Source organism: Lolium rigidum, chromosome 1, assembly GCF_022539505.1.
Source record: "Lolium rigidum isolate FL_2022 chromosome 1, APGP_CSIRO_Lrig_0.1, whole genome shotgun sequence".
In the NCBI taxonomy this organism is placed as follows: Eukaryota; Viridiplantae; Streptophyta; class Magnoliopsida; order Poales; family Poaceae; genus Lolium; species Lolium rigidum.
In genome coordinates, this window is record NC_061508.1 from 59343727 (window position 1) to 59366770 (window position 23044).

Consider the following 23044-nt stretch of genomic DNA (forward strand, 5'->3'; position numbering starts at 1 on the left):
TCCAGCAACAGCAACATACCTTCGTGTGTTGCAGTGTTGCCTTGGCAGAGTTCATTTGCCGACGGATGATCAGGCACGTATCCTCTCTCATTCTCTCTCCAACCAATTCGATAACCACGCGTTATTTAATTTTGGGCAAGGTACCCATCCATTGAGTCTGTACCTGTCCGTGGCGTCATCATCCTGGTAGCTAGGTTTTAGCAGCATCGTTGACCCTTTCGCATTGAGCAGATACATAGGGTTCCAACACTGATCGATATTCTCTGCCATTAATTGTTCCCTCCGATATCAAGCTGACCCAACAACATAATTGGAATGACCGGTCAGCAGATACATACAGACACCGCTTATTAGAAGCCAAAACCAGCCAAATAAACCGAATCGAAGCATGAAAGTCTCATGGACGGCACTACCACCAGCAGCAAGAGCAAGATATTGTGGCTTGGTTCGCTGCAAATAAAATACTACAGCATGTCAGCATCTAGTCCAAAATCGATATACAAGGAATTAGGAAAATTCAGAACTGAGTTGCGGAGAGAGAGCAGGATGCAGTCATGACTCATGACATAGGTCGTCCCATCTATCCTACGAAGAGCTGGATGCCCAGTTGCTTGCCCACTTCCGAGACAGGCGCCTAGTAGGTAGCCTTTTTGATAATAATTGTAGCCTTTTTGTGCTGTGGTCTAAGTTATTATCTCTATAGTAGGTAGTACTCACTTAGATGTGGTTTAATGCAATGTGTCATTAATTATGTTGTAGACTCGTATTGCTTTGGGATGTGAGGCGCGGGAGCTCCACCGGCGGGAACATGCGACCGCGCGCAGGAGTCCGTCAGCGCGAGGCAAGGGAGATCGCCGGCGCCAAGGGAGGAAGTGCGCCCGTCGTCGCGAGGCGTGGGTGCTCCACCGGTGCGAGAAGCGCGGGAGTCCGCGAGAGCCAAGGGAGGGAGGTCGCCCGCCGGCGCAAGGCGCGGGAGCTCCACCGGCGCGAGAAGCGCGGGAACCCACCGGCGGGAAGGTGCGTCGGGTGGATTGGATCGCGAGATCGGACGACTTGGTGTTTATTCAAAATAAGAAGGGCGTAAATGAAAAAAACATTTTAAACTACACGTCCGACACATAAATCGTGACGAAGGGATAATGTGATGTCACGTTGATTGCAATAATGTGTGTACTTTTTGCAAAACTGATGTAAATAGCAGTTGAAAAGCATAGAGCAGCGAAACAATTGCCTTAAATGCATGAATAGGCAGGCAGCGAGGCATCAATTATTAGCACAGTAGCGCAAACTGTAGGGAGCAGCGACGCAGGCAGCGAGCAGCAGCGAGCAGCCCGCCAGCCACTAATCCTAGCGGGAGTAAACGGCCTAGCTGCAGAGTCCCGTTCAGCTTAAAAGGCCACAAACGGCATTTGGTGGGCCGCCACGGACGTGTCCGTTTACAGGTATAACTGCACCTTAGAGTGCCAACTTTTTAAGGGACCATAATGTAAATTGTACGGGACGTACGACGTACGGCCGATTCCCGTTTAATAGTAAAGATTCTTCCGGTTGTTAGGCTGCTCGTAACATATGTCATGTTACTTAATCTAGTGTCACCATGATCATCAGCCGACTAACAAGTACACTTCAACTTCAATGATGGAGCTTATGGACAGTAAAAAATTGAATGGACATATTTTACAAAGACACTGCCTGCTCAATACAAAAGAAATGCAGCATGGTTTTTAAGCACAAATGAAATATGCTTACATGAAGAAAATGCAGCCTGGATTGTAAGTACAGATGAGATATGCTTACATCAAGATTAGCGAACAAGCCAACGTGAGCTAGCTAACAATCTTTGCTGTCCACCAGAACTAAACGTGTATTCAGATTAGGAAAACAACTGCCATGCAGATCACTGTAGAGCGGCAATATCCTGTGACAGGCGGGATTGGAAGTCTTCGTGGACTTTCGCACCCGGACGAGTGTCCTAATGGCTTCGCCTGCAAGGCTCCGCCAACTTCTAGAGCCGGCCATCGAAATAATGAAGCCGGCCCAACGATGAGCACAGCTAGCCTGGCAATGCCAAAGCAGGCCAATCCCATCTAAAGCCATCCAGACGATGCCAAAGCTGCCCAAGACCATGGCGCATCACGCCCATGGCCAAGCCAACCTAGACGAGGATCCAGCCGGCCCCGAGGCAACCGGCCATGGTCAAGCCGGCTGCTCCTCAACCGACCCTACCGCGGCGCAGCTGGCCCCAGGCCAACTGTTTCCCAACCCTTTGACATACCTGGGGTCATCCCCCCGATGGCGTCCATTTGTTCCACGCCAACCGCACGCCTTATGCAGTTATACCCACTAGTATCAGGGACAATTTCAATATTCAACGGTAAGTATTTTACTCTAATTTATAATACGATATGATGGTAGCAAAAGAATTCCAATAAGGCCTTCGCAAACTAAGACTTCACTCTCAAGCACACATGTCTGTCAATGATATAAAAAGAGAGTTGTGAATGGTAGCCGCAAATCAAATGAAAATGAACAATTGTAAAATTAAGAAGAGGAGTAGATTTCCAATTGTTAATCAAAAAAGTTTATGTTTGTGAACTTTCAATAACTTAAAACATAAGCGCAGAGTGATTAGTGGAACGTTGCATGGATGAGATCATGCATGCAATGATCCAAAATTAACGTTATTATGTCTAGCTCTGGCTCATTGAACATGGGCATGTTTTCCTTATATAGTTGTGTGTGCCAGCGTGATAACTTGCACAATATCTATTTTCCTACACTCCCATTTCATTGAAGCCACTTTATTTTGTTATGGTAATTAAGGATGATTTTTTCCAGTCACCCTGATCGACGCATCAATATTTCATGAGCACATGGACTCCTCAAACTATAACATATTCTCTTTGATATACATATATGCCCCTCTTAGGATTGCATGTTCAACATTATAGCAGGTAATAACACACTTATGCAGATAAATACCAAACATATATATGATAAGGCAATAAAGATTCAGTACTAAAATTATGTCAGCTTGGCCCAAGTATCAAGCATTACACATACTACCTCTGTCCATTTTTAGATGTCAAAAATTTGTTAAATTCAAATGTATCTAGACATTTTTTAGACATAGATACATTTAAATTCAGATGAACCACTGGACATCTATTAATGGACGGAGGGAGCAGATAGTCCCTGCTCTCAAAACAATGCCTTCAACAAGATCATTGCCAGGCACAACCAGTTAAGGCCAGACCTTGGATTTTCATCCTGAAAGGTAAGGCTCTGAATTTCACCTGTGTTGCCGCCCCCACTTGCATATTGCTGTTGTGAAACTCAGAACATCAAGCAAACCCCTCAACAATACATAGACTCCAACATCCATTGCTAGTCCTCCAATCCGGCCTTTGAATGATATCCCCCGCCTCTGATTTCACCATGTACCAGAATGTCATCTGATGACAACATAGAACAGAGCTTCGCGTAGCTCCCTCTAGAACCAAATTGTCGGAATAAAAGCACGGGTGCGCACGACCGAATACCATCCGATCCAGCAAACTCTAGCCAAAAGATGCACTCTTCTATTCGCCGAAGCTTTTCGGAACTCATCACTCCAACTAGATCAAGATGGACGACAAGCCTCATGTAGGTCTTCAACTTCGCATAAGAGAGACCCGAGGACCGCCATCATTATTCAGGTCGGGCCCAGCGCCGCCGACCATCCCAGGCCGGCCGAGGCAACGCGGCGAGACACCTTGCAACCGGCGACAACCAAGATCACAGAGATGGAAAGGAGAAGACCGACCTAGGGTTTACACCCATCTGGTCCGTCCCACCTCGCACCTCCATCGCCAGCGGCCACCACCACCATCACTAGGACGATGCCCAGACCGGCGCCCAGGTCGCCGTCCGCCGCACCGCTGATGCCCTAGGCGCACCGCCGCTCACGCCGCCGCACATCGAGCAGCCAACACGCCGTGGTGCCCGACGAGCGCACCGCACCCAAACCGGGGAGGATCCTTCCCGCACCGATCCACCACGCTAGGGGACGAGTAGGCCCCGCCGCCGCCGACAACGACCTCATTCATATAAGATTTCCTCGAGAAAAATGGCATTTGACTTTAGTACATGTATTCTCAGATATCGTGTAGTGTCAAACATGGATGCACAGTGGGTACCAACTACTAGTGCATATGTGTACAGAGGTCACGAATGATGGCGCGTATTACATGTCTAATAGACGCAACAGACACATACAACTGTACCATGTTAATCATCGTGCTTTATGTTTGATATGCTTTGCAAAAATATCACCGACGAAAATTGAGCTAACCTGCTTCACACGAACTTAGGGATCATGCATCATGTGTAGGCTGAATAACGATCGTGCGTCCCATGAACTAAGAACCAGAGGCAGACTTGGATGCATAGTGCATACTTCGTGTACCAACTGCAAGATGCCACGATGCAATTCTATCACAATGTCGTAGTAGCTGGCTAGTTAACCATCGTAGTACGCCGACGATCAAAGGTCACATATAAAATCAACAACGGAAAGCCTAACTAGTAACTACCTAACATTGATTGAATAGGATAGTAATATTCTTCATAATTAGCCTATTACCACTTGGTGTGCTACAAAACCCCTAGCCATATCGATTATCATGCTGTCAGCTGCCTCCTCATCTAGCTAGAGCCTAGAGCTAGCAAAGCCAGCCAACTATGGAAGCTGGCTACCCGAGGTACCTCCTCTACGGCCTCCTCATCCTGGGGTCATGGCTCGTCTCCTTCAGCCTCCACTTCCAGTTCGTTCACATCTACCTCTTGTCCTCTGAACCCCGTTCAGGACCGGCGCTCGTCGTCCTCCGGCCCTCGGTTCCCATGGCGCTCGACGCCACCCTCCCTCCAGCTCCCTCTGCCATCGGGGCCGATGAGGATGGCCGTCCTTCGTCTGTGGCATCGTCGTCGGCGTCGTGCGAGGGGAGGTACGTGTACATGCTAGATGTGCCTTCCCGGTTCGATGTTCTCAGCGGCTGCGTCGAGGGCGCGCCGGCGTTTCAAGACGAGTACAGCATGTGCTCCCTCTTGGTCAATGCTGGCATGGGCCCCGTGCTCCCTCCCGCCACCGGCGACGGCAGTGACGGTGACACCGGCGTCATCCCCAACATCGGATGGTAAGCTCGTTGATCATCAACTGACAGTGTATACTCCATTAATCGATGGGGCTTGGCTTCATATATTATCAGCATTCAGCACGCATCTGAGAATGCGCACGTCGTTGCAGGTACAACACGTACCAGTACGCCCTGGAGGTGATCGTCCACAACCGGATGCGGCGGTACGAGTGCCTCACCGACGACCCGGCGGCAGCCACGGCGGTGTACGTGCCCTACTACCCAGCGCTGGAGCTCCAAGAGCACATCTGCGACCTCAACTACACGGTGCGCAGCGGTCCCTCCTCCGAGTTCCTCCGGTGGCTGTCGTCTCGGCCGCAGTGGGGGGCCTTTGGGGGCCGCGATCACTTCATGGTCGCCGCCAAGACCAGCTGGATGTTCCGCAAGGACGCCACTGGGACGTGCGGCAACGACTTTCTCGAGCACCCCGAGTCCGGCAACATGACGGTGCTGACCTACGAGTCCAACATCTGGGAGCCGCGGGACAGGGACTTCGCCGTGCCGTACCCAAGCTACTTCCACCCCAAGTCGGCCGGCGAGGCGGCCGCGTGGCAGGACCGCGCCCGCGCTGCGGAGCGGCCGTGGCTCTTTGCCTTCACCGGCGCGAGGCGCGCCAACGGGACGCTGGTCATCCGCGACCGCATCATGGATTCCTGCGCGTCATCGAGCCGGTGTCGGCTTGTCGACTGCAGCCACGGCATACAGGGCAGCAAGACCTGCCAGTCGCCGCGGACGGTCGTCTCCGCCTTCGCCGCCTCCCGCTTCTGCCTGCAGCCGAGAGGCGACTCCTTCATGCGCCGCTCCTCGGTGGACGCTATAATGGCCGGGTGCATCCCCGTCTTCTTCCACGAGGGCTCCACCTTCCAGAAGCAGTACAGGTGGCACCACCCGGACCCGGACGGCAGCGACCGCCGGTACTCGGTGCTCATCGACGCCGACGAAATCCTGGAAGGCAAGGTGGATATCGAGGAGGTGCTGGCTAGCTACACAGACGAGGAGGTGGCCGCCATGAGGGAAGAGGTCATCAATGTTATTTTGTGATCCAAATTCATATACTAAAGGGAGGCTAACTTCTGACGAGCGGAGCGAGGCCCGTCGCCGGAGGCTTGGGCCGAAGCGTAGCGTAGTCAGAAGTTAGCCCATACGTCGTGCCCTACAGGGACGCCTGCGGGGGTGCGGGGGGCGGCAGCCCCCCACGGTACGGATCGTTGCCACCGTCTATATATATTCCCTGTAAGCCGCCGCTAGGGTTATCATCGCATCATTGTACACCCACGGCGTTTGTAAACACCACCGAAATAGTGAAGTTTTGCTGGCTGGCGCCCGTGGTTTTTCCCTTGTGTGTTGCAAGGGTTTTCCACGTTAAAATCTCGTGTCCCCTGCAGTGTTTTACTTTTCGTTCTTCGTTTATTGTGCATCTCAAATATAACAATCAAGATGATCCCGAGGTTCCTGTACGAGGACCCCAGGTCGAGGTTCCAGGGGGACATGCGGGATGCGTTCGACATCTCCTTGGATGCGGTAATGGGGAGAGTGAGGAGGATCAAGAACGGCGAGGATTTATGATACGGAGTACTAGTAGTTTTTTTTAGTGGTATATAAAGCAACGCTGTATACCGAGTAATTCTCATTTTTCTGATAATTAACTTAATTCATTCTCAATAATGTGACGTCATCAAATCTCAAATACAATCCATGTTAAAACTCACGAGTAAGCACATGTCAAATAAAATCCAACAGTTTGGAGTATTTTTTTTTTTCCTAAGTTACAACTCACAAGTCACAACTTATGTGCCAGTAGTAAAATCTCAATTATAAGTTTATAACCAATGTTGTAACTCACGGAGGCAGGAACTATGAGGCAATCCAAAAGTCTGTGTTTTTTTTTCAAAATAATACAAATTATTTATTAATTTACGGAAATATTATGCGTTTTCAAACAATTTCATTTTTCCGACTTACTCAGTTTTCTAGCTGCCAATCGGCCTACTGTCCGCCAACCAGGCCGTTGACAGAGCTGCGACGGGGCTGATTGGTCACTAGGGGCGTGTTTGGTTGCCTGGGCCGAATTCTTGCATATCTACGCCAACGAGATGGGAGGCATTGCGCGTCGCGAACGGGTCATGGGCCACTTTTCGCAGGTCGTTTGGTGGCCTGTGCGGCCTTTTGCGCGCCGGAGAAGGAACCCAGACCCCATCGTTTGGTTGCCCGTTTCCAGCCCATTCTTCCCAGGTCGTGCAACCCATAGCCTGTTTGGTTGTAGATAGCTCAGTGCTGTGGTAACCCCTTCACTTAGAGTGGTGAGGTTACCCAGTATTGAATAACAACACACATCAGATTCAGTTGATCAGAAGAGATGTTGGTAATACACAACAACTAGTACTTAGTGGGCGATACATCACGAACGAAGCAACTACTTCGTGATGCATCACAGGTTCGTCACGAGGGGTTAGTATATACCACCTGGAATAAGTTCATCATTACAAATCGGGGATCAGGTTGTAGCAAGTCCTAGCTAATGGAGGGATACAAGATCACCTCCCAAAATCAGCGGATCATGGGAAGGAAGCAGAAGCACTAAGCAGGAAACTGGTTGCGGAGCCAGGTCCTAAGCCAGCTTCTCCTCTCCAGTGGCTGCATCTTATAGTAGACGGCATACTCAGCTTCATTGTCTGCAATGAAGTCGATAATCCTGACCAGCAAGTTAGGCTGGAACAGCTGCGCCTTGTAGACGAACCGGGGAGTGAAGATCGTCTTCATCTGAGCGTAGTTGGTGATCGGGGTGCCGATGTACTGACGATGCTTCGGGTACCGCTGCAATCGACAAGGAACACCTGTTAGTGCGGACGACATTGACATGTACATACTTTCAGATCTGTGCAGGAGCTCAATGAGGATTCGTACCAGGATGTACTCGTCCGCCACCCCTTCATCACCGCCGTAGAAGCAGCAACCATCTTCGCTCCAGTTCAGAATGCGATCGGATTTCATCTTCATGATGACGCTCCACTTCGTCCTCCAGTTTCTGATGTGGTTGTACAGCTGAAGAGTGGTGACATGTACGCCGGCGAATGCAAGAACATCCGCAGCTACCTTCTTCATCTGCTGCTCATTGAATCCCATGTTGAAGTAGACGCCGCTACGGACGAGCTGAACCAACCGGTTCAACACAAACTCTGATAGTTCAGGTTTTCAAACCATGACTGGTTTGCTTGCTATTAGAGATGACTGAGCATTCACAGTTGACGCAGACAGATCAGGGGAGCTCAAATGTATGATCGCCTACATAACAAACACTAGCAGATCAATGAACTACCACATGGACATCCTTAAGCACTAGCACATCTATGAACTACCCGTACGGCAGTACCACATCAAAGAACAACGAGGTAGGTAAGATCGGTCTTACAGTCAAAGGAGCCACACGCAACACCGAGGTAGGGGAAACATGGGACCCTAGCGAAGATGCAGGCAGCACCACCATCCCAGTGGAAGATGCAGGTAGCACCACCGTTCCTGTCATAGAGTCAGATGGAACATGGAAAACCTCCAGAACCTCCACCGGCGACGAAGGAATGTCCTACAATAGATTCGTTCAGACCCCAGTTATGTACCCAAAAGATCTAGATCTAAGACTAGGGTTTGCGGAAGCTTACCACAACCGAAGTTATAGACGCAGACGAAGAAGACGACCATCCTCCGCGGCCAGTAGCCGCCGTCGCCGACCGTGCGGGTGAGGTAGAGCCGGCCATGTCGCTAGATCGGGGATGCTGGATGAGCTCGAAATGAGGGAAAATGGGGGATTTGAATTTGCCGGTGAGAGAGCCGCCCCTATATACGGTGGCGAAAATTCAAGCGCGGCGACCGAATTCATGGCGCCGAGATTTCGCAGTCCCGCGCGAGCTCCCGCCATCTCCCGCGGTGGCTCTGCAAGGACGTCGCGTTCTCCACTTCTGCGGAAACGAGGTGGCTCGCTAGAAACGGCCAAACTGAGGGTTCCTCCAGGACCTGGCCCGAGCGTGCTTTAAGAACCGGTTGCTGCAAGAACGCGACGTCGACCAGATAACCAAACAGACTGAAAAAAACTGGATCAATACGAGCCAATGAGCATGCAGACTACCAAACGCACCCTATACTGCTGCTAGCCGTGGGTTAGGCAGCGCCCGAGGAGATCCTGGTGCAGTCGGGCGAGCGCGCTTATGCGTCCAGGCGCTGGCCCTGTGTGCGCACGCCATGGACGGAGGCCGACAGCGAGGCAACGATTCCACGCCTCCATGGTTAATTCCACACCTCCGCGGTCGATTTCGCTCCTTTGTGGGCGATTCCGCACTTCGTTGCATGAATGTGGGCAGTGGTCAGCGGATTGGAGCTGGCGGGGCGCGAAAATTTCTTGGCGAGCGGAGGCATGCGCGCGGAGCGGAGAAGTGCGGACGAGGTTGGCCGTCGGCGGTTAAGCGTGTTATGCGAGGTGGACATCTGGTCCTGGCTCCTGGTGCGGTCGGGCGAGCGCGCTTGCGCGTCCTAGCGCTGGCCCTGCGCCAGCATGAGGGGTGAGCCTGGCAAAGGAGCCGCAGGTGGCATGGAAGACGTAGGGCGACGCGGCCGGCCGTACATGGCATCCATCATGAGCTGAATCAGCAACAGCAAGAACGAGGACGACCGAACGGAGAGCATCTGGCTAGAGCTGTGGACAGCTCTCTCGGGCGGACAGAGGAACGCTGGCGCATTTCGGAGGGCTAAAATATTATTTAGGTGTGTCCATTTGCCTCGGTCCGCTGCTGCGAAAATGGTCATGCGTCTGTGTTGCGTCGGGATGGCTCTAGCGGGCCGACATATTTCCGGCGCCAGCAAGTTTAGGTTTAGAAAATTCAGAAAACAGGTTGTAGCTTTAAATTGGTTTAAATTTACACGAAATTATAGCCTCAAATTGGCCAATTGTTTGGCGAAGGTTTCAGTCGCCCAGGAGCTGGCTAAACACTTCTGCTCCGGTGCTCCTCCCCTGGAAAAATTCTGGGTGCGTTGAACACAACAACGGTTGAGATCTATTCATATGTAAGCGGGGATACAATCATAATTTCAGTGTAGGTCCACCGTCAATACAACCTTGTACATGCCCATATGACCAACGTTGTGTTGTACCTCGTTTTTGTACGACGTAGGGCTGTACTTAGACGAATGAGATCGTTAACTGATCAACATGACCTCTTTTTTTCTTACGCGAGGTACACATACCGTATCAATACAGATGGTATGTATGGACTGGATATAGGTTTCGGTGGATCCAACACAGAAAAAATAACCAATTATTACCTTTTGACTTCGTTTAGGGGGGAGCACCGGAGCAAGGCTCCTGGCTAAAAAAGTGAACCCGATGACCAAAAATTTGGCAGGGGTCCAAAGAGTTGGCGTTAATCCAAACGAAAGCCTAGGCCTGTGGTCAACGCCAAAAATTTGGTTGGGTAGTACCCGGCTCCAATCCAAACAGACCCTAAGTTCCCGGCCTAATCGGCTTGCAGTGGGCCGATCGACGGAGAGGCGCCTGACTGTGGGGAGGTGGCCGATCAGTGTGTGGAGTGCCGACTGAGTCGCACAAACGAAAAAATTTCAAAACACATAATATTTCTGTAATCTGTAAATTAATAAATAATTTATATTATTTTTTAAAAAATCGCCCAAAAGTCTAGGGTTGACTAAGAACCATATCAATTCCTAGTCGTCCAAAAAATAGCAAAATCATTATTTAATAGTTGTGGCTAAATAACCTGATACAACTACACCAATCTCGGCGGGACATCCTACTATCCCAATACTCCCTCCACTTTCCATTTATGACGCCTTTTAAGAGTTATGTTTGCTTAAGAAAATTATATGATCAAGTATATGAACATTATTTGCTGGAAATATGACAACACTAGAAAATATCTTCGGTACGATGATATCAATTTTATATTATACAATCAAAAAATTGTATATTATGCCATAAATTACAAGTGCCTCGTCTACCAAGTTTTTGTCAGTTTTATAGTAGAACGTAAAACTTTTTTTCTCTCACTTTGATGGCCAGTGCATGGCACATGTTACCCACGTAATATATACTCGGCCGGTGCATGGTAGATGTCACTTTTTTCCATTGCATGTGCGAATTTGATTTTGATCATCATCGTCGGCTCTTTTGAAGGCTTCTAGAGCCACGATGATGGTGTTTCTAGCGAACATTTTTGGGCCACGCCCGCTGTTTTGATCTAGTTGACATTGCTCAATGCAGCCGTTTATGGTTTGGATGATGAATCTCGATGTCAGCTTCTGGTATTTTTCGACAAATCGTACCCTTTGGATAAACTATTGTCTCAACTCATCGGCAAAAAAAAAACATTTTGGAATCTGACCCCTAAGTTTGGCACCAATGGGGATGTGGAGCCGAAACTGTGCCAATTGGCGTCAATATTTTCTATCCCCAAAGCAAAGTCAAACTAGGTTGACACTAATATCATTGGTGTAGAACCACTTGAATTTTTTTGTAAAATTTAATTGACGTCAAATCGAATTTCTTTGGCACTGACCTGCATAATTTCAGCTTCATTCTCAGGGGTCAGATTTCTAAATAGTTTCATCGAGCGATCAAGTGAGGCATTAATTTTGTCTCGGGATCAGCTTTATTAAAAAAAAAGCACGAGCTTCTCCCTTCAAGAAAAATGTGTGCTACGTTAGATTATTTGTTACTCGTAATTGTGGGCTATTATTTAGTACAAAATGATAAATGTAAGCAAACTAATTTAATGTTTCTGAACTTTGAATAAACATTAAACGAAGCCAATAATAATACGAGGCGAAACCATGGTACATGGATTAATAAAATATAACCCTTCCTCAAGCGTTCACTGCCCAACTGACTAGGGCCTTGTGCTTGTAGACAAATGTTGTAATGATGGGGGTGGCATCATTTTGACAGCATCTGGAGCTGCAGTTTTAGTCTCCAACAGACCTCAATAGTGATATAGCATAACTTTATGAGACATATCGATGCAGAAAATATGATACAGCACATAACAGACTTCACATAAACATAGTGCCAACATTAATGAATCACACATATGCTTCTAAACTCCTGATAAGAATAACATGAAACAAATACGGAGTAATAATAATACCAAACTACATCATGTTACGTTAATCAAAACAATTACCTCTGAACAGTCCTTGCCTGGCTAGGCAGCGGCCTTGCGTTTCTTTGATGACAGGTCAATTCTTGCATCAGGTGGGGAGTCATCTAATTCCACACTGCAGCAGCACCGCACTTCCACACGTATATATCGCCCCGATAATGAGAATACAGAACGTTGTGTTGTAGAGTTTTATACACGAACAGTCGGAGATATAGAGTGACACTACATTTAGCATCTTTGACAAACACATCAAAGCATCGAGGGTTCCCTCTCAGATCTTTGACATGTTGTCGTGAGAGCATCTCCACCAGCGGTCTCCATAGTGGCTCCGACAGCCTTTTGAGGGCTGGTGTCATTTTTGGGTTCGCACCGGTCCGCTCCAAAAGGCGTCGGCTAGTTTTCAAGCCCAATAGAATCGCCGGTAACCCCATACCGGCCCATTCACGAAAGGCGCGAATCGGGCGCGCCGGCACCTTGTGGCACGGTGGTTTTCGCGGGTGGGGGCGCCTGCGAGAGGACGCGATGGTTCGTATTGGCCTCGACGCGGGAATGTTGGTCATCGGCGTTTAATGGTCTGAGGTCTCCCGCGCGGAAACCGAGGTGGCGACGAGCGCATCGACTGGCCACGCGGCGTCCACTCGCCTACACCACCGTAAAAGCGAGTATTTGGCACCCTATTTAGTACGTACGCCATCCACCGCCGCAGTACTATCCTCTCATCTCCACCGCCGCCGCCGCCGCGCTAGTCTCTCCTCGCCACCTGAAAAATGCCGCGCCGTCTTAAGACAACGTACTCCATGCTTGGCCTCAACGGCGGCGGGCTGGCTGCAGCGCCTCCACCACCACCGCAGCCGGAGCCGCAACCCGACGCGGACTACAGCTCCGACGATGTAGTGAACCCACGGTCCGCAGTGTGGCACGAGGCCTACGTCGCAGACGCGGAAGCTGAGGCTGCAGAGTAGGCGGCGCAGTGGGGCGAGCAGCCACAGGCCCCCGCAGACCCAAACCAGGCGGCGATCCTGGCGTTGTTGAACGCGCATCGCTTCCGGAGGTTGAAGGAGGAGCCGTGGGAGTTCGTCAACGACGCGAACCTCGAGCACGCCCTCGAGATCTCGCGCCATCGAGTGGCCACGGAGGAGGCGGGACGCCTCCTCATGGAGGCGGAGCGACAGAAGCTCATCGCAACTATGAGACGTTCGCCCGCGAGCAAGCGAGGCGCGCCGAGAACGAGGCTTCTCGTCAAAGGCTGGCAGCGGGCACAGCGCCGCCGGCAAGCTCATGCGATGCTAGCTGCCATGCTCCACCGCCAGATGCGCGAAGCAAGGACCGAGAGGCGAGCACAGATGCAGGCGGCAAAGGTGAAGAACGACGACGAGGCAGGCCCATCGCGCGCCCCAACCGACGGCCAGTAGATTAGGGTTAAGTTTAAGTTTTATTTAAGTTTAAATTCGAGTAAATTTTATATAAATTTCTTATGAATTTTGGTTTTAAAGTTCATTCCAAGTTTCAAATTCTACGGAGGCGTCGGTGTGGGAGCAGCATCCCAAATGGAGAATGCTCTGGTAACGCCTCCATACGGCAGTGCCGGCGCCCCGCCGACACCTATTTGAGAGTCGCCGGTGGAGATGCTCTGATGTGATTCCCTCCATGTGGTAGAGAGCGAGCTCATCACTGACGTGCTTCATCTTCCCTCTTTCATCTGGAAGTAAAAGGTGCGTCTCAGACGGTACATCCAAAAAAATCATACTCTGTCCCTGCTTAAGATACTCCCAAGTTGAGCTACACTGCATATGCTCACTCGCCACTAGTCACTACTCGTCAGCGGCGCCATGGAGGAAACCCCAGTGATTCCTCGTGTCCGGCTCGGCACCCAAGGACTGCAGGTGAGTCGATCGATCGATCGATCATCTTCCCTTCTCTCTTTCAGTCTCGCTCCCGCGCGGCACCCAATGTGTGAATCGAAATATCGAATGATCCAACAACGTGACGATGCTAGGTGTCCAAGCTGGGGTTAGAGCATGTCTAACAGGCCCCGTATTTCGCTGCCCCGTATAAGTCTCTTATTTCGCTCCGTATCGAAAAACTGCTCCATTTCGAGCCATGCCGTCTAGCAGACCCCGTATTTCGCCCCGTATTTTCAAAAATTAAAACCCCGGGAAGTTCTTCTTCATTGATCATACTAGGGATCATACATACATTTTGATCATACTACAGATCATACTACATCTAAACCTACCTCTACTCGTCCAGGATGACGTAGGGGATGAAGGCGATCCTCGCCGCCTCCTCCCGCGCCTCCCGGGCCTCTCGCGCCTGCCGCGCCTCGAACTCCTGGACGGCGGCGATGGCCGCCGCCTCCTCCTCTCGCCTCCGCCGCCGCTTTCTCGGCGGCATCCGCCTCGGACAAGGCGACCGCACGGCGGTAGGCCGCCTCCTCTTCCTCCTCTTCCGCCGCCGCCGCTTCCTCCTCGCCGCCTCCGCTTCCTCCGCCGCTGCTGCGGCGGCCGATGGTCGCCCTCCATTCCGCCAACGCCGCGCGGTCGCGCGGCCCATCGCGCGCGCCATTTCTCGAACGCCTCGCCGCTCATCGGCTTGAGCGGCGGGTCCTGCTTGTACCACCGCCCACCCGCGGCGAACTCGCGGAGCGGGTCCGGCACGTACAGCGCGCCTGCGTACTTGCAGGCCGCGCGACGGCTCCCGGCGGCGGAAAGTTTGCACTTCGCCCGCCACGCTTCCTCTACGGTGTCCGGCGAGCGGGATCGCTCGATCCGCTCGCCGGCGAGGCCCCATCGCGGCGGCGGGAGTCCATCCTAGCTTTTGGGGTGGAATGCGTGGCGGGGGAGCGGCTAATTGCTCGCCGGAGCAGGAGGAGGAGGCGGCGGCGCGCGGCGGAGCTAGGGTTGCGAGTGAGGGGTTAACCCCTCACTCGCACCTCGCGCCCACTATATGTACGGGGCGACGGGGCCGATTTCCTGGGCCCCGTATTCCGCCGAAACGGGGCGGCCCGAATACGGGGCCTGCTAGACGGCCCAAACCGCGCCTGCCCCGTATGTCGCCGGAATTTTACGGGGTGGGCGGGTTATACGGGGCCTGTTAGACATGCTCTTAGGGTGCATGGGTCTGACGGGCTCCTACAACTCCCCGCTCGGCGACGACGCCGGCGTGGCCGTCGTCGCGCACGCCTTCCGCCATGGCGTCACCTTCTTCGACACCTCCGACTTCTACGGCCCCCACACCAACGAGACACTCCTGGGCAAGGCGCTGAAGCAGCTGCCGCGGGAGCAGGTGCAGGTGGCCACCAAGTTCGGGATCCAGCTACACGAGTACGGCGCCGGCGCTGGCGCCATCTGCGGCAGGCCGGAGTACGTGCGCCCCTGCTGCGAGGCCAGCCTATGCCGCCTCGGCATTGACCACATCGACCTCTACTACCAGCACCGGATAGACACCACCGTCCCCATCGAGGATACGGTCTGGCGCCTATTCTTCATGTTGTTCATTGCTTAAACGGTTGCTTGAATGGTGCGGTTGCTCACTGCAACTCTCCTGCTGAAGATGGGTGAGCTGAAGAAGCTAGTGGAGGAGGGGAAGGTCAAGTACATTGGGCTATCCGAGGCGAGCCCTGACACCATCAGGCGTGCTCACGCCGTGCACCCGATCTCCGCGGTGCAGATGGAGTGGTCTCTCTGGGCTTCTCTGGGCTAGCGACATCGAGCCCGAGATTGTGCCGCTCTGCAGGTGAATTCTGCATTGCAAATTCTACTTGCGAGCTTCCATAAATGACTGATAGTCCTGAATGACTTCATTGATTGTGTAAATAAACTGATTCTTCTGCTCTATGGACTCCAGAGAATTGGGGATTGGAATTGTTCCTTACAGCCCCATTGGCCGCGGGTTTTTCGGTGGAAGAGGAGTCACGGAACAAGTGTCCTCTGAATCTGATCTGGTACCAATACAGCCAGTTGCTTGATATGCAGCAGTCAGTTCTTTTCAGTTACTTAGGCTTGAACCCATTATCTTTTTCCCTTTGCAGAAAGGGCATCCACGGTTTTCAGCAGAAAATCTGGAGAAGAACAAGCATCTGTACCTGAAAATGGAAGAACTAGCTAAGAAACACCAGTGCAGCACTGCTCAGCTAGCTTTAGCTTGGGTTCTGCATCGAGGGGATGATGTGGTTCCCATACCAGGTTAATGTTATGAACCTTTCTCATGTCATTGACAGCACATAGTGTTAAACATGTAGGGTGATATTATTGAGCTCTCAATTGTCATAGTAGGTAAAAGCCTGAAGATCGTATTGGTTGCATATGCTTTCTCATAGAAGTGAAATTTGCAGTTTAAGAAATCTTAATGAAGTGTAGGTGACACAGAGAGACATATCGACTGCAATCCAAGCTTTCTTTGCAGAGAAACATGGTAGACGAACAATCATGGTGGTCTTTTGCTATACAGTAACATCTGTGCCATGGTGTTAATTTTGAACTGACATTAAACTGAACTGCAAAATGCTTTGATGCCTCCAAACATGGGGTAGTTCATCTACAAAGAGAACTCTTGTGTTTATTTTCACTTCCAAGTTCCAATCCCCAATTCACAGTAGTCAATTCCGTATTTCTAGTAGACTGGCATTTCATAACTGATAGCTTTGCTCTGCAATTTCTCAGGGACAACCAAGATCAAGAATCTGGAATCCAACATTGACTCCTTAAAGGTAGACCTCGCAGAAGATGACCTAAAAGAAATTAACAATCAGATACATGAAGAAGATGTGGCCGGTGGAAGGAGTTATACTTCCTTTGCCCATGCCAACTGGAACTATGCAGACACACCAAAGAAGTAATACTACAAAAGACATGACAGACAGTGAATATGTGAGAACTAAATGGTGCAGTCTGTACCTTGTGAACGTTCCACGCTAAATAATGTAGTGCAAATAAGAAAAGTGCAATGTCTCCAGGAACCATGTAAATTTATGTCTGCTCATATAACAGAAGACTGGGGCTGTAAGGCACACTTTGGCTCGCAAGTTTGCAATATTTGAGAAAGTTTGGATGGTACAAATATGAAATATGTAAGAAAGATTGAACATACAGAATAGCAGCGCCTGAATATAGGGGTGGGGGTAGATTGCTTAAACTTTTACCCTGTGATAGGACACATATTTCAAACAAGCATCGAGTAGTACACACATGGAGCCGCATGCATGGTTCTGACAGATATTTGTCATTGTAAAATGTGCGCAGCATGTAAACTATGAAATCACAAAATTTTATCATGTTTACTCTCATGAACACGAGTGGCATGCACATCTGACATCCTCGGCTCCACATGCTTTTGGTTCTCTCTTCCATAAGTAGAGCAGCTGCAGTAGCTTTCACAGACAGATGATTGCAGTCCAGTCCAAAGACATATGACCCAAATTTCATTTACTAACACAATTTTATTATCTGATATATCAAAGAGCCATCAGGCACCTGCATTACGGTTTGCAGTCCTGCACTGGATAAGCAGCAACTCTGGTGTGAGAATGGGTAAGTTTGCAATGAAATGACTAAATCAATGTTGATTATAGCAAAGGCTAACCAGGTTGGTTAAGAGCCAATGGGGAGCTCTAAGCCTCTAACAACCCAACGGATACCTACCACTGACTCCATGTGAATGTATTTGAAGGCCTGTCTGTTGCACTGCTTCCGGACAATCAATACTCCAGAGGAAGAGCAGGAGCATGGTACACCAGAGGCTTTTGTATCAACTCCAAATAATTCATTTCATTATTGCCTCTTTAATCTCCTACTTATTGACTCTGACTAGCTCTATTCTTTCCAACTGCAAGAATAATTCAGCACCATTGAATATCAGTTCAAATAATCTTCAAATGTCCAAACATTATCTGAATTTCCATAGATAATTTTTTTTCGAGAACCCGCAGGAGATCTGCGCGTCATTGTATTATGCTCGAAGAAGCGGACGAAGAGGTCCTTTACATCGTTGTTTACAACCGTAGGTAGCAAACAAAGATGCACCACCGAAAGAAAATGCCACACGGGGCCAAAAAAAAGGCCTAAGGCTACCAGCTAACTAATCTCTCTCGTAATCCCACTCCTACAAGCCAACCAAGCCCGCCACTCATCCGTGATCAAGTTAAGGGTGACCACCATGGATGTGCGCTTGCCCTCAAAGATCCTCGCATTACGCTCAAGCCAGATCATGCGCAGGGTGAGCATGATCAGCGAGTTTGCCTTCCTCCGCTCCGCCAGAACAAAGCAATGAGCAGCCTGAATTCACCAATCGTTGATGCCAATGGTGCCATCGGGTATGATGTCCAGCAGCCCCAAACGGGTGACCAGACCGGACCAGACTCCGCGCGCGAAACCACAATGAAGAGATAGGTGGTCTAGCATCTCGCTAGCAGCATCACAGAGCGGACAGAGAGTGTGAGAGGGCAGTCCACGGCGCAGCCGAGGTCTGCCGTCCAACAGCGCCGGCGAAGAGCCAGCCAAGCGTGCAGCTTGTATTTGAGCGGTGCGAAGGAGCTCCATACAAGTTGCGCGCAAGGGAGGCCGCTCATGCCTTGGAAGAGCAAGCGGTACGCCGTGCGCGACGAGAACTGGCCGTCCCCTCGCTACTTCCATCGAAAGGAGTCAGGCGCAAGAGCGTCACCCCCACCGAACGGCACACCCCTGACCGCTGCCCAAAGCCTCAGGTATTGCACGACCACGTCAACCGTAAGCGTGCCCGTGATGTCGACAGCCCAGCTGTTGCCGGCCAGGCCATCCTGAACGGTGCGGCGCCGCCGCACAGCCAGCCGGACAAACTAAGGTGGTCGGGCACGATGGCACCGGCCGTGAGACTGCCAAGCCAGGCATCCTCCCAAAACAAAACCGAGGCACCACCCCCAGCTCAATCCAAACAGAGGCGTTGAACAGCGCGAGGGAATCCTGGCACACTTGCACGCCGAGACCACTCCAGGGCTTGGAGCTCTCCGTCTTTTTAAGCCACACCCAACACGCGCGGAGGGCGACGTTCATCCGCCTCAGGTCATGCAAGCCCAGCCCGCCGAGGCTCTTGGGCTGGAAAACCAGGCTCCATGCTACGGCGCAACAGCCGCCTTGGGCATCATCCTTGATTGAAAATTCACATGCATAGCTTCTTGATTGAAAATTCATGCTCATATTGTTTCCATACCAAGGAAGTTTATACAGGATAAACTTCAACTTTATCCGTAGAGTATATGGGCTAATCAATTCTATTTCACAAGACCAATGGAACTATCACTATGTTATGCTGATATGGAATAGAATACCTGAATTGCCTTTACAAGAGCAGAATGCTCCTGGTTGGACGCATTATATCTATTCATTTCTGAATGTCTCCCATTCTTTCTTTGCAGCCTGCTCTTGCAGGGATTACCCGTCCACGGAGTGTTGCATAGAGTTTCTGTACATGTCAGCATGCATAACAAACAAGTATTGAGAAAATACCAAACTAAGAGAGAGGAAAATACAAGAAGACAATATTACAGGTTCACGACACGATCTGCGATTCATGCTTGGATGAAAGGAACAAGCAACAAAAGTAAATACTGAAAGCGGTTGGAATATAAATAGGAAAACCAAGGCAAGAAGAGAGGTTTCCTTGACAAACTTGAATCTTCAGACATTCTAAAATAATAATATCAAACTACAACAGTCAGTCAGTTATTTCATTTTGCTTAGTGAAATTTTGTATCTGCTGCTTGTACAATTGAGTAAAAAAATGTCATGTCAACACGTTTTGCATTTGTGAAAAAACATTATGTCTTTTTCAAATTGTGTAACCACGCTAGTGCATTTCAAAATGAAGAAAGGAACAGAGTGATAACCTCGATTTAATTTGACTCCATTTATAATACTATGGTCTTGTGACCACAAATATTAGAGTGTTCAGAAGCATCTTATTCTGCAGATTCAAAAGTCTTTTCTAACAAATAATTCCATCCTCGAAGGTTACAGAATTTGATACCAGATGAAGTCAGTGGTATATATTAATGTAAATAAAAAGCCACGAGTATAATCTATCATGGTACTGCAAGCTGGTTTGGAGAAACTAAAAAGCAATGTAAAAGAAATTGCTCTACAAATACAAAATTTTCTCTCAGCTCCCAGGAAGGAAAAAATATCATGAGTCAAATCCCACACAGACCTGGAAGTTCTCGCTAATACAATAATAGCATAATGCTAGTACGAACTATCTTTTTTTTAATCGAACTACGGCGGGCTTACGCCAGCCTGAACACTTTCATATATAACTCAAGAGTCTAGTACGAACTATCATCAGCCTACACCTTATAGGTGCAATATCTGATAAACTTTTGGTGACCATACACCTGGATGGATTAACCACAGAGCAAAGTTCAAGCTCATGGGGTTGGCTTCACTTGCAAGATTCTTCTCATATGGAAATTGAATCACATGAATTCACACTAATAAGCTGGGTTGTATGAATGTATCTGCTGACAAGCTTGTGAAGTGCTAACCATGTGAAGTCAGTGGCTCATTATCAGTATCCATCCATGTATTAGACCACAAAAGTCGGTCACCCTTTTTGGCCCAAAGTTTAACCCTGCAAATGGTCCAGTATGCCAGTATTTCACCAGTAATCCCTGCAAGAGCAGTGCCCATCTTCAAACCGATGGAATCTTGCTCTATCCCGAATGACAATCACCCGGCTATAAGCTTTGGAGATTAGCTTTGCTACTACATGACAGTCCCCACATATTCGGAGATTTTTTATCACCCGCAGGGTCTCCCCGGGTGGCGTAGCAATCAACCCAAATGCAATGGCCAGCTTTTCGCTATGATAGCACAATGCGTTCTGCTTCTCTTCCTCCCCAATGTCATGAAGCACATTGTCTGTCTCTGGCTCATATCCCAACTCACCTATTCTTGACACGATTCCCTCTAGTGCTTTGTATATCTCCTGCCACCTAGGGTGATCTCTATCACCATTAATAAACTTATGCATTACACCACCTATCTCAGTGTAACTGAAGCCAGGTACTTTCTGCACATCATTGCTTCGCATTGTATCACGAACTCGATCAACATCTGCCCACCGCGCCTTGGACGCATAAACATTAGAGAGGAGCACATAGTCACCGTCAACATTTGAACCAAGCTCAGCAAGCTTTGTGGCAGCTACCTCCGCGAGCTCAACATCACCATGCTTCTTGGACGCGCCCAGCAATGTCTGCCAGAGGACGATGTCTGCTGGAAAAGGCATAGACTTGATGGTATCATACGCCTCAGCAAGGCGGCCTGCACGGCCAAGAAGGTCCACAACAGCGCCATAGTGCTTCACATTAGGAGGAACCCTCATGCCATGAAAAACCCTGAGGCCATCGTCCACAAGCCCAGCATGGTTACACCCACCCAACACGGCTATGTATGTCACTTCGTCCGGCTCGATAGATGTCGGCATTTCATCAAACAACCTCAGTGCATCCGCCCCATGGCCATGCATGGAAACTGCTTGTATTGCGGTGTTGTACGACACAAGCGTCCGGTCTTCTCGTCTGATGGAGTGGAACACTTGTAGCGCCGGGCCCAGCGAACAGCACTTGGAGTACATGTCAATAAGCGCGTTGCAAACACGAACGTTGCCGCTGATCCCAATTTTACGGGCAAACTCGTGCACATACAGCCCGTCCTGCAACGAGCCAATCTGTGCACACGCAGAAAGCGCCGCGACGATGGTTAACTCGTTGGGTGCCTCCCTTGGCGGCAGCTCGTGGAAGCTCCCTGCCAGTCTGTGGAACAGCGCCAGCGCGAGGGTCGGTTCAGTCCCCTGGGCCAGCCCAGCAAGCAACGAGTTCCATGAGGCCACGTCCCGGACAATCATTTCATCGAACACCTTCCGCGCGGACCCGAGTTCGCCACACTTGGCATAGGAGTCGACCAGCGTGGTCATGAGCCGGACGTCGGGTGTGCATCCGAGGCGCACGACGAGCGCGTGGAGCTGGAGGGTGGCGGGGCCGTCGGAGCACCGGGCGGAGGCCTTGAGCGCGAAGGAGAGGGAGAGCGCGTCGAGGCGGGGAGGCGGCGGGGACGGCGAGGGGAGGAGGCGGCCGGCGAGGAGGAGGAGGGAGCGCGCCGGGTGGGGAGAGGCGGCGAGGCCTCGGAGGGCGGCATTGAAGTCGTTGGTGGCGGGAGACGGGAGGGAGCGGAGGAGGAGGAGGGCGTGCGGCAGCGCCTCCGGGTGCGCGGAGAGCGCGAGGCGGTCGAGGAAGCGCGCGCGGAGGAAGGTGTCGGAGTGGAGGCGGGCGGAGGTGAGGAGGCGCGCGTGGAACTGCTTGTAGTGTGAGAGCGTGGTCAGGCGCGGGAGGAAGGATTCCAGGTGCTGCACCGCCGCCGCCGCCGTTGCCGCCGGCGGGGGTGGCATTTGTGGCTGGACCGGTTCGGCGCCAATGATTCGGCTGCTTTCGCTGGACCTGCTTGAAATGTTGGACTGGATTTTCTGTTTTCTGCTTTCTTGGGCTTGCGTCGAGGACTACCACTCTTCATAGTTCATACACTTTTCTCACTTTTTTAGAATGAAACCTTTAGAAGTCGTTTTTTATCCATCATTTGAGCCTGGAATCACAAAATTCATTTTGAAATTTTATAGGTGGGCTGTTTGGTTGCCACAGAATTGGACCGTCATTTTATTTAGGAACCAGCAAAATGATGCCAT

General features: G+C 50.5%; 2 protein-coding genes and 1 pseudogene across 2 annotated transcripts; 2 read left to right on the forward strand and 1 right to left on the reverse strand.

The window, feature by feature from the left end:
* The first annotated feature begins 4722 nt into the window (after nt 1-4722).
* On the forward strand, nt 4723-6740 carry LOC124673804 (xyloglucan galactosyltransferase KATAMARI1 homolog). Its single transcript, XM_047209847.1, has 3 exons — nt 4723-5174; nt 5285-6203; nt 6612-6740. The coding sequence occupies exons 1-3, from the start codon at nt 4723-4725 to the stop codon at nt 6738-6740; spliced, it is 1500 nt and encodes a 499-aa protein (XP_047065803.1).
* Nucleotides 6741-14166: 7426 nt separating this feature from the next.
* On the forward strand, nt 14167-17188 carry LOC124673813 (annotated as a pseudogene).
* A 3774-nt stretch (nt 17189-20962) lies between these two features.
* Nucleotides 20963-22753, reverse strand: LOC124673833 (pentatricopeptide repeat-containing protein OGR1, mitochondrial-like). The gene has a single exon (XM_047209871.1). It carries the CDS (start codon nt 22751-22753, stop codon nt 20963-20965), a length of 1791 nt encoding a protein of 596 aa, XP_047065827.1.
* Between the last annotated feature and the right edge of the window lie 291 nt (nt 22754-23044).